Source organism: Anoplolepis gracilipes, chromosome 6, assembly GCF_047496725.1.
Source record: "Anoplolepis gracilipes chromosome 6, ASM4749672v1, whole genome shotgun sequence".
Lineage (NCBI taxonomy): Eukaryota > Metazoa > Arthropoda > Insecta > Hymenoptera > Formicidae > Anoplolepis > Anoplolepis gracilipes.
Window position 1 is genome coordinate 1,631,893 of NC_132975.1, and position 11,121 is coordinate 1,643,013.

Consider the following 11,121-nt stretch of genomic DNA (forward strand, 5'->3'; position numbering starts at 1 on the left):
TTAATTATAAAGGATATCACAGCATCATTCTCTTGGCAATTAGCGACGCGAAATATCGATTTTCTGTGGTCGATATCGGTGCGGAAGGCAGACAGAGTGATGGAGGAATTTTTCGAAATAGTGATATGGGAAGACGTTTCGAAGAAGGTCAATTGAAGTTGCCAAATGCTAAGCCAGTTGAAGTTAATGGACCAGCACTGCTTTATATCTTGTTAGCGGACGAAGCTTTTCCACTAACAACATACATGATGCGACCGTATCCACGAAGTGGCAAGCTGGATCTCAGGAAGAAAGTATTCAATTACAGACTCAGTCGAGCCAGACGTGTTGTAGAGAGCTCTTTTGGAATTCTGGCAGCAAGATGGAGGATATATAGAAGACTTATAATTGCAAATATTGCAAATGTGAGAAAAATGGTTAAAGCAACAGTGGCACTTCACAACTTCATTATCACTAATGAGGAAAAATTGCTTTCCAAAAGCACATATGCACGTTTGACTTCTGAAGATCGCAACGTTATTTGTGAAGAACTTAGCTCATTGCCAATTAGTACAGGCAGATCCATAAATAGTGGCATTGAACTTCGAAATGTTTCATTTCAGTGGGAGAAGGCAATGAATAATGATTTTTGATTGTCAAAATATTAATAGCCTACGCGTTATCATTTCTCATTCTCATTCTCATTCTCATTCGAGAGAGAGAGAGAGAGAGAGAGATGTTAACATGCCGCAACAAATTTGTGGCTTTGCCTCGAAAAATTAAATTTTACGACAACTGCTGAAATAAAATTCAGAAACTCTGGTGTACTATATTGTAAGTACTATTCATAACTTTTGTAAGATATTAATTTATATAATTGAATAATTAAAATAATGCCTATACAATTTTGTCCTACCAAAAATCGATATGTAAAAAATTCAAAAGTATATGCATTTTATTAATATATACAACATTTACATATATTTTAATAAATTTTTAAAATAGAAAGCAAAAATTATATTTAGCGTTAAATTAATTACATTGTTAATATTACAGGCTCACAAAGAGGTCAGGCATATAAATGCACAAAATGTCCTAAAGCATATAAAAATAAACATATCTTGAACGAGCATATCTCTTGAAATACGAAGGCATCCGAAAATATATATAAATGCTCCGTTTACGAAAAATTGTTCGCTCAGCAATCGCATTTGGCTGCTGACTGCTAATAAAGTGCATAATCCGCCCAGGTGAGGTGTTTTCAAAATCAGTATTAAATATAAGAAACATAGAATTCTAAAATACATAATTATTATAATTAAAGTATCGATTAAAACAGTTGTGATGTGCATATGATTAAAATTAATTTTAATACGATTATGACAAAATAACGACATGGTGCGAGCAAAAAATTAGAATTAAAATTACTTTGATCTAATTTTAATTAAATATTCTAGTACAGCTAATTTATTATAATTGCTAATTTATTATAATTGCTATTCTTAATTATCAGCTATGAGTGTCCGGATTGCGGTAGGAAGCATGCATAATCGCCGCGACAATATGAAAACACACATGACATGACGCAAATCATGCCAATAACCATTTAATGCCTCAATCAATAAAAAATGGGAATATTTTCTTAGTTTTGCAAAAGAAATTGTGCTATTTTCTAAATTCTATAGGTTAATGGTGAATTGAGGAAGAGTGAGAAAAAAATTCTCTCTTATTTTTAATTATCTCATTACAGTATGTGTCATTTGTATGTTTAGATATTCACGATAGATATGAAAGATATGATTAAAAAAGTAACGTTGTATAATATTAAATTATTAAATTAAATTAATAATAATCAACAGTCATAAACAAATATATTTCGTTTTTATTTTTGTTTTATAAACGTCTCAAAAAAATACTAGGATAAAATCTATTGTTACGTTAATATGCAAAATTACGTCAAAATATGTCTACATTTATAAAAAAATTCCTTAAGAAAAGATTAAAACAAAACGTGATACTGTTACGTCCTGTCGGCTCCACGTTTTTCCTCCCACGAAAATGAAACAATAATCGTCCGATCGGTCACACAAAAAAACGGGTCGCGCAATAAAAAAGAACCGTTATTATCAAATAATGTTTAGACATACTAAACACGATAACTAAATAAATACCAAAAGGGATCAATAGTAAAATCCTCTAGAACAACGAAACAGAACAAACACAATTGCATAATCTTAAGAAACAAATAATGCCGCTACGTATTGTCGGTTCCACGTCTTTACCTCCTATAAAGATGAAGCAATAATCGCCCGACCAATCATAAAAGGATCGCGCGACGAAAAATGTTTTAAACATTGAAAACGATGTCCAAAGAAATGACTGGAAAGGACCGATAGCGAGATCCTCTAAATGAATAAATAGACAAACACAGCTGCATAATCTTAAGAAAGAAACAAATAATGCCGCTACGTACTGTCGGCTCCACGTCTTCACCTCCTATAAAGATGAAGCAATAATCGCCTGATCAGTCAAAAAAGGGTCGCGCGACGAAAAAATGTTTTAAACATTGAAATCGATGTTCAAAGAAACAACCGGAAGGGATCGATAGCGAGATCCTCTAAATAAATAAATGGACAAACACAGCTGCATAATCTCAGGAGATAACCAAATGAAGAATCTCCAAATTTCCTAAGAGGCTGTACAAAGCACCAATCAGCAACAATCAAAAATAAGAAGGAGAAGGATCTCACCAAACGACAGCTTTTCACACGTCTAAATCTCAAAAGTATTCCCGCCCAAAATTGTTAACACGCCCTCAGGATTTACTATAAAAAGGGAATACTCGCGCACTACTCATCACTAATTTTGAACCAGTCAGTAGTGCAGCATTAGATTCATTCGGCATCATTAACTTCTCGCTCAATTATACTTTGACTTAGTTCAGTCGTTCATTAATTCTAAAAAATTTTTCATTAAGAGCTCTGCATAAGCTCTAAAACAATTAGAGTCAGTGCGCAACGACGACCATCCGCCGAGCAAGAGCCACAGCTGAACCACGACCTGACCAACAGCCGAACCACGCATAAATCCGCCAAAGTAGTATGTCTATTTTCCTTCTCTCTCTTTTGTTTTGCCGTCGTTCCTTTTCCTTTTTATTCAAAACTGTTTTTTTATAAGTGCCTAAAATCGCGCCGACCCGCCGCTTCTCGCGAGCCAGCTGAGACCGTAGATCGGACGAAACAATCGTGTGCGATAATAACAGTTCCGACTCTCTCCCTTCTTCCCCGCAGTGCCCGCGCTGCTCTACCCCGTTGAAAACGCTTTTTCCTTCAACACACTATTACCCTGAAATAGATTTTCCTTCCCCGTCATATTCCTCCGTATCCCTTTCACCTTCAGTCATCGACATATCCGATGACTCATCGCCGTCGTCTCCCCCAACCTTTTTTGATTCCTCGTCCGTGATCCTTTCGGATCACTCATCAAACCACACGATAGAACTACCCGACTCCTCTCTTGAATACTCTCCTGCAGATCCCGATATCCTCCCATTTCCCTCTCTAGAATCAGAGCTTTCATCCATGTCTTCTTCCGCTCTCCTCAACCTAATAGACAGCGTTTTCGACGACTTCGAAATCGTAATATAACACTCATCACACTTTTCTCAAATTTTTATTATGTTCTAATAAATTATTGTATTAAAATCCAACCAGGATAAACTCTAAAGTCACACTCGTTCCTTTTCCCTTCTGGTTGATGACCTCCGTACCAGTGTAACACCCGCGACCCACACACAAAACACATACTCATATACAAATAAATTTAAGGCCGATGTTAAAACTATAAAATAATAAGATTTAATGTATAGCGGTAATTGAATAAATGTAAACCAAAATAATTAAATGATAAATAATTTTATTTAACTCCCTCAATCATCTCCGCATAAGATCACACTTGGTCCCGTCCCGTGTAAAAGAGATTCGATTCTCTTACCTAAAAGAGACCACCGAGAGAGCGTTCGCATAAACAGAGTAATAACAACACCCGTCGTTTACCTGTTTTGTTAACCTTCGCATTGAGCTCGCTCGACCGAGTCATTCGTCGATAAGACTTTTGACATTGGAACAGCTCCTGTTACGCCCTTCCTCTGACCCATCCTTTACAAGGGCGTAACAATACTTTATAATCACTTTATAATGACTCCTTAAAAAATATAGATGTTCTAAAAATGACTCTTGGATTGGAATAAGATTGACAATCGGTTCAGTGTTCACTTTGACTAAAAAGTGCAAAAATATAAGTCCCATATACATCTAGTCATCTTCGTTGAGCATTTTCTACCAAATGTCTCATTATATTAACGTTTTTATATTAACGTTTTTATTTTCGTTAGATATTTTATGTCCATTATTGCAAGTCTTGCATTCACTTACAGCAATAAAAGACAATAATTTGATTTATTTATATAAAACTTTATTTTATAATTTCTTTACATTTATTTCAAACTTAAGATTATAAAAGATAGACGCGAGAGAGAGCGAGAGCGAGAGCGAGAGAGAGAGAGAGAGAGCGCATTATATTGTTGATTGTACCTAGTTGCTGTCCGTTGTGTGATAAATGTACTGAAATTATAAGAACTAAGAAATTTAATCACACGTGTTACATTATTTTAACATTTATAAAATATTTATTATAAAATAAAAAGCACAAGTTCAATAACTTAAATATTTAGTAGAAAAAATAAGAATTAAGAATAAGATAAAGAATTTTCAATCAAAAAGGTCGGTCAATATTTTTATTTCAAATTTTGTCCTCTCCCGTAGTGGTAGTGCCCGTAACCTATTTCCTATTTGGAGGAAAAAACCGTCAAGTGTATTCTTCGATTCTCCAATACTTGATAAGATTGCTCTTTTTATTTCAATATTTGAACTATCGTCGTATTCGTTCACTTCTGAAATATAAAAACAATGCTTCTTTTAAAAATTAAAGATTGGAGTTGCACTCAAAGAATATTGGAAAAAAATGAAAACTGACTTCTTTTCTTTGATGATTGCATCTTGACTGAGAGAGAATCATCAGTTGCCGCATCAGATATATTGGCCCAGCTAGATACCTCGACAGATGTCGAGGCAGAATCTGATGATCTTTAAGGTAGCGTAACCCTTTGAGCAGTACTAGGTGTCGGTTCATCGATGTCTGCCGGCAAACTAGTGACTATGCTGTGATATACATATAGAAAATCAATTTATAATTGTAATAAATTTTCTCTTTTTTCGGTCTGATACCCAAGCTAATAAACGAAAAAGAATTGAATCGAATTGATGTTTATTCAATTCCTTTCAATTAATTTTAATTTGTTAATTTAATTTCAATCAGTTTCTATTCTTTTTCATTTATTGGAAAGGAGAAAGAATTCTTCGCTAAGACAGAGAGTGACATCCAACAGATGATGTATTTGATGTCTGGAAAAAGCTGTTCACAAAAATACTTACGACGACTTTCCTATTACGTCATCCAGGAATTTCATCTGGTTGTGGGAGGCAAAAGTCATCTTGTCCTTTTTTACACCTCCTACCAGAAGATCCACTCGGCACGTATACGGTTTCTTTTTTTTTCCTTGACATAACTGTCGCGAAGTTGCTTCCATCGTTTTTGGACAAATTCTACATCTCCATTTCCTTCATTATTTAAAAAAACGAAAGGAATTAGTTTTCAAAAAGGAAGCAATATTTGTAAAAGGAAAAAACTCTGTGTAACATTTTTTCAATTTGATACACGGTCACAGTATGATTTTAGTCCATACACTGAGCTACTTAACGAAATTTCTAAAAATTTTTCAATCATTGATCAATTAAAACTTCAATTATTATAGAAACTTTGTAACAGAACAAAATTGTCTTAAAATCTCCATAAATTTGAAAAATCTTCATAAATTTGAAAGATGTCCATAAATGAAATAAAAATTATAACTTGTAAAAATGTACCTTCCATTAAATTCGCGACTTCATTCCATAATGTTTTTTTTTTTCAAGCCTGTCCTTTCCTTTATCGGTATACGATGGTCGTATAATGCAGGTCTAGCATACACAGCATTAATAAGTGCTTCATTATAATCGCCACTATTGCTTGCTTGGATGTCTATCGATTCATCCCTTTCAACTGTAAATATGAAATATGTATGAATATATATACATAAATAATTACGTGTACTACAACTGACTTGTGTTAAGTTGCCAATAAAATAAATAGTTAAACTTTAAACCAGTGTGAAATATGTATGAAATGTGTATTTATTACAGAATTGACTATCACAAATAATTATTGTTCTTAAAATACTTACTAATAGATGCAACATTATTCTCGTCAATGTTTAGAAGTTGTGTCTCATTATCATAGTATTGAAAACACGAATGTTGTGGTAAGGTAAGAGGCAGTGGGCCATCGATCAGCCAACCACAAAATCCACATTTTATTGGCTGTAAGAAGAAAAAAAGGACAATAAACACAATAATTTGTAATTCATAATGAAATATATCTGTATTTATATTAAGCCGAAATAATCAGTGCAAACTAAACAAAAATATGATTCATCAAATTCTAAACTAACCTCAAAATATTATTATGAAGCACAATGTAAATATAAACAATTACAAACATTACAAAAATAATATTTCAAAATGCTATAGATACTCACAGGAGTCACAGGATTTGTATTTTCTTTGTTCATGATAATCAATTTTATAAAAGAAAACACGAAAACTATTTTCAAAATAAATTCGGTGTCTTCTTTTCGATTATGGCACTAGGCACTATTACACCTGATTACTTTACATGCGGCGTATTCCGCGTATTTACGCTACAATAATAGATTCAGCGGATCGTCGGCGTATCAAAAACGGCGAATCGTCTGTCATTGGTCAGTTTTGATACGCGCAATACGCGTGTATCATGATACGCGCCATGGGACGTCACCCTTAGAGCCACTTGCCCCAAACTTCGATTAGCTTAATCGTTGATTAAAGAGTTGCCAACGTGAGAACATAATTCAATGTGATCAATTGTACTTCTGGCGATATCGCTCTAACCCTAATCTTCCGATACGTATTTTGTCGTGTAGTATTGTGATAACAGAAAAAGATAGAGTTCAATCATATGGTAAGAAAAATTTATCTTAACACTCTTAAATAAATTTGAAAAATTTATTAAATTAAAATTATTCAATAAACATATAATAAATAATTGCAGAATATTGACAAAATGCAATGAAATAAAAATTTTACGATTTCTGAGAAGAATAATTTATTAAGTATAATTTTTTTATATCGTCACATAGTTGAAAACAAAATAACTGATAATATAACTATTTTACAAAAAACTGAAGTATGGACCAATATATCAATGGAGTACAATAAGAATAGTACTATTACCAGATCTAAAAAAAGTTTACGTCTTTGTTGGGATAATATAAAAAGAGATACGAGGAAATACTGCGCAACACAAAAACGTGAATGTTATAGAACAGGTAAATTTATTTATTGAAATAACTATCATTGAGATTTTAATTTGATAAATTTTTATTGCATTTGTAGGTGGAGGTGTAGTGGATGTAAAAAAAAATGACTTGTTCGAACGAGCCCGAGAAATTATGGGTGAAACAACAGTAAATGGATTATCTAATCCATTTGATTCTGATCATATTGAAGATGTCAGAAGTACTATTGGCAGTATATTAGAAAATGATAATATCTCACAAGAAGATGAAAATGATTCAGCAGAGATATTTTCAGTAAGTTATGAACAAATAACATTATTTATTATGTTTGTAAAATTTTATTATATTCTAAATTTTATATTTCCAATTTTTAGCAGTTACTTAAAAATAAAGAAATTAATGATTGGAAATCTTGGGAGCCTAAAAAATTAAAATCGCAAAAATGTTCTCTGCTTCAGATTGAAGATTCACCTACACTGTCACAAAATGTGAAATCCAAAAAGATAAAACTCGACGAAAATGATGACACAATAAATAAAGCTAAAACTGAATTAATACATTACAAACAAATAAAAAGGAAAAAATCATGAAAATGACTTATTAAAAGTCCAACTTGAAAAAGAAAAATTGAAAATAGAATTATTAAAGGTGTCTATAGAAAAAGAAAAAGCAATAAAAAATTTGATTGAAGAGAAAAGAGCTAATATAACTTTTATAAGATAATTTAAAAACGTTCCAAAAAGTTTTTAATATATTAATATATAAAAAAAAACCCTAGGTTTTATTAAAGTCTCTAGCTTTCGCCACAGAGACTTTTTTCAACCTTTATTTTCCTTTTACCTTATACATTTTTTCCTATTACATTATCTTATACCTAAAACACTTAATACCTAATTCGTCTGCGTGGGTTCGAGTCTGCGTTTCCGCCATACTAGTTACCTCAGGTAAGCTTCAGCGGCGCAGCGTGCACAGCCACCTTACGACTAAAATTCTCTTAATCCTACTGGGTCTGGGTGAACTTGAATCTGCGTTTACGCGTACTCTTCGCCTCAGGCGAGTTTCAGCGCCGCAGCGTGCACGACCACCGTCCAACCCAATATATTAATATATAATAGTATCTAATAATTATTCAAATTTAAATTTTTGCAATATGATTGTTACTATTTATTTTTTGAATTTATTAACTTCTATTTAATTGAATTTAATTATAGTAAATTAGTATTTTAGTTTATAAAAAAATTTGATAACTCTCAGATAATAGATATTTAGTTATGTTATGTTCGTTTATTTTATTTTAGAAAGAGATAACTGTATTAAAAATAATTAAAAAAGAGAGAATATAGCAATTAGTGATTAATAATGATTTAAATCAAAATATTTGCAATAAGATTTATTTTTATTTTGTATTTGAGTTTATTTAATAAGACTATTAACTAGTATTAATTTATAAAAAATGTGATATGTTGTATATAAAGTATATATTTATATTTATTTTATTTTACAAAAGAGAAGAGATTTGAATTCAACTTTTATTTAATACATAATAAGACTGTTAATTAATATTTTAGTTTAAAAGAAATGTAATGGATCTCATGTAAAACATGCATTATTTACTCTTATTGTTTAAACTTACTCTGAAAATATAATAGATACGTTAAAAATGTAAACATTGTAATACAAAAAGGAACGTTATATGATTGTATCATTTATTTATTACTAAATACATAAAATATAAAACAAAATAAAATTCTTTATGTTACTTTCTTTATCAAGTTTATATTTAATAACTATTATTTTGAATAAATCCAAAATATATAAAGTTCATCTCTCTCTTGTTTATTGTTTTATATTCAAATAGTTTGTTGTATTTTATAATAATCTGTAATTATTAAAATATATTAATTATCAAATTATGTATCATATGAACACTATGAGTACTTTTAGTCAGGTTTTTATTACCTTTCAAAATATTGTACAATTAGACGTTGTCGTTCATCATTGATGTTTCTATCATCCAAATTTACGTTCTGTATTTCTGGGATAACATTATTATATATTTCAGAATTAACTAAATATTCATTTTCTTGCTGGGCAATATTGTGTAATACGGCTGCTGCTGTAATAATAGGTAACATTTTTTCAACTGTTTGAAAACGTGATCCAATAGACAAAACAGCAAATCTTCGTTTCCATATCCCAAAACACCTTTCAATTGTTGAGCGTGTTCGAATTTGAGCTTCATTATACAAATGTTCTGCTGGTGTTAAAGGATTTAATAATGGAGTCATTAAATATGGTAGATTCGGATAGCTAGAATCTCTGAGAAGTAATCCATCATTGAATCTATTTGCCTCAAACAAACTCTTGATTTTTGAATGGTTAAATATTGTTGAGTCATGTGTAGATCCTGGCCAACGCGCTACTATATCGATTATATCCAATCTTGCGTTAGTAATTACTTGCACGTTTAAAGAAAAATAGCCTTTTCTATTACGATACAATTCACTGTCTTCTCCGCCTAAGAATTAAGAGTGAAAAAAGGTGTTTAAAGGATATATGTTTTATGAATATATTTTAAAGATGAGCGATTTAAAAATAAATTTCTCTTACCATATGATTGAACTCTGACATGAGTGCAATCTATGTAACCAATAACACGAACAAATTTAGCTGTTTCAAAAAATTGTTGTTGGCTTAAATGAATTTCTTCTGGTCATGTAAGAAATTTAATTAATTCAGTTCTTAATGCAGCAATAACAGGAGAAACTCGATGAATTATTCTCTGTGCACTTGCTTCACTAATTCCACAAAAATCACCCATAGTTTGTAGAAAAGATCCTGTTACGTAGAATCTGAGCGTAACCATTAATTGAATTGCAGGTGGAATGGCATTATTGCTGTTGAAAACATAAAAATATGAAAACATAAATTTCAAATATATTTGCATCGTATATTTTTATATATTGTATACAGAATATTCACACACCGATTGATTAAATGTTGAATTTGACCTTGAATTTCTTCTAATAGCATCATAAAATTATGTTTTGATATTACAAATCTTTCTTTAAAGTGAACTTCATCAAAAATTTCAAAATAATTAATACGTGGTTTAATTAAACGTGGTGGTCTTCGTTAATTATTTTCTTCAAAATATTCCTCGTATTCATCAAACAAAATATTAATATATCTATTCATGTTATTTCAATATCTTTTTTTTTTATAATACAATACATAATACTGTAAAATTTTCTCCCTTTTTTTGCTGATGAGGCGGCGCCTGTCCGAACTCTTCTTCAGGTACGTATGTAGCTAGTATATTGTTTTCATAGGCATTTTACATAACGAAAAATTTGTCAAAAAGAGAGAAATAGCGGAAATGTTTTTTATCAAGAAATTTAACAGCACAATTAACCTGCAAAGAGACACTGAAAATCTAAATAATATTTACGACAAGATAATAAAGGTCGTTTGAAATGTTTTTAAAAATTGTCAGTTTAGCTTTAAGATTCGTTTTGACAAGACGTGTCTCTTTACTGTGTTGGTTTTATCTTAATATCTCACATCAACGAGCGAAATGTTTAATTGTTTTCACTTTTATAACACGTTTTATTACATCCTTTATTTTATTTGAATGTACGTATTAATTA

The 11,121-nt window shown here is 31.1% G+C and overlaps 2 protein-coding genes across 2 annotated transcripts; one reads left to right on the forward strand and one right to left on the reverse strand.

Moving 5' to 3' along the window:
* Positions 1–5,109: 5,109 nt before the first annotated feature.
* Positions 5,110–6,794, reverse strand: LOC140667058 (uncharacterized). The gene is made up of 5 exons (XM_072894722.1): positions 6,674–6,794; positions 6,320–6,455; positions 5,964–6,138; positions 5,472–5,657; positions 5,110–5,198 (listed from the first exon to the last, which is right to left on the reverse strand). Exons 1-3 carry the CDS (start codon positions 6,704–6,706, stop codon positions 5,984–5,986), a joined length of 324 nt encoding a protein of 107 aa, XP_072750823.1. The 5' UTR covers positions 6,707–6,794; the 3' UTR covers positions 5,110–5,198; positions 5,472–5,657; positions 5,964–5,983.
* Positions 6,710–8,061, forward strand: LOC140666914 (uncharacterized). Its single transcript, XM_072894463.1, has 4 exons — positions 6,710–7,134; positions 7,313–7,501; positions 7,569–7,765; positions 7,846–8,061. Exons 2-4 carry the CDS (start codon positions 7,378–7,380, stop codon positions 8,059–8,061), a joined length of 537 nt encoding a protein of 178 aa, XP_072750564.1. The 5' UTR covers positions 6,710–7,134; positions 7,313–7,377.
* The last annotated feature ends 3,060 nt before the right edge of the window (positions 8,062–11,121 follow it).

Excerpts from the sequence above, each read along its gene's own strand:
- LOC140666914 (XM_072894463.1), top strand. The coding sequence starts at position 7,378 with ATGGAGTACAATAAGAATAGTACTATTACCAGATCTAAAAAAAGTTTA. Across the intron at positions 7,502-7,568 it reads ACGTGAATGTTATAGAACAG|GTGGAGGTGTAGTGGATGTA; the intron begins GTAAATTTATTT and ends TTGCATTTGTAG. Across the intron at positions 7,766-7,845 it reads ATTCAGCAGAGATATTTTCA|CAGTTACTTAAAAATAAAGA; the intron begins GTAAGTTATGAA and ends TCCAATTTTTAG.
- LOC140667058 (XM_072894722.1), bottom strand. The coding sequence starts at position 6,706 with ATGAACAAAGAAAATACAAATCCTGTGACTCCT. Across the intron at positions 6,456-6,673 it reads ATACAAATCCTGTGACTCCT|CCAATAAAATGTGGATTTTG; the intron begins GTGAGTATCTAT and ends TTCTTCTTACAG. Across the intron at positions 6,139-6,319 it reads GAATAATGTTGCATCTATTA|TTGAAAGGGATGAATCGATA; the intron begins GTAAGTATTTTA and ends TCATATTTACAG.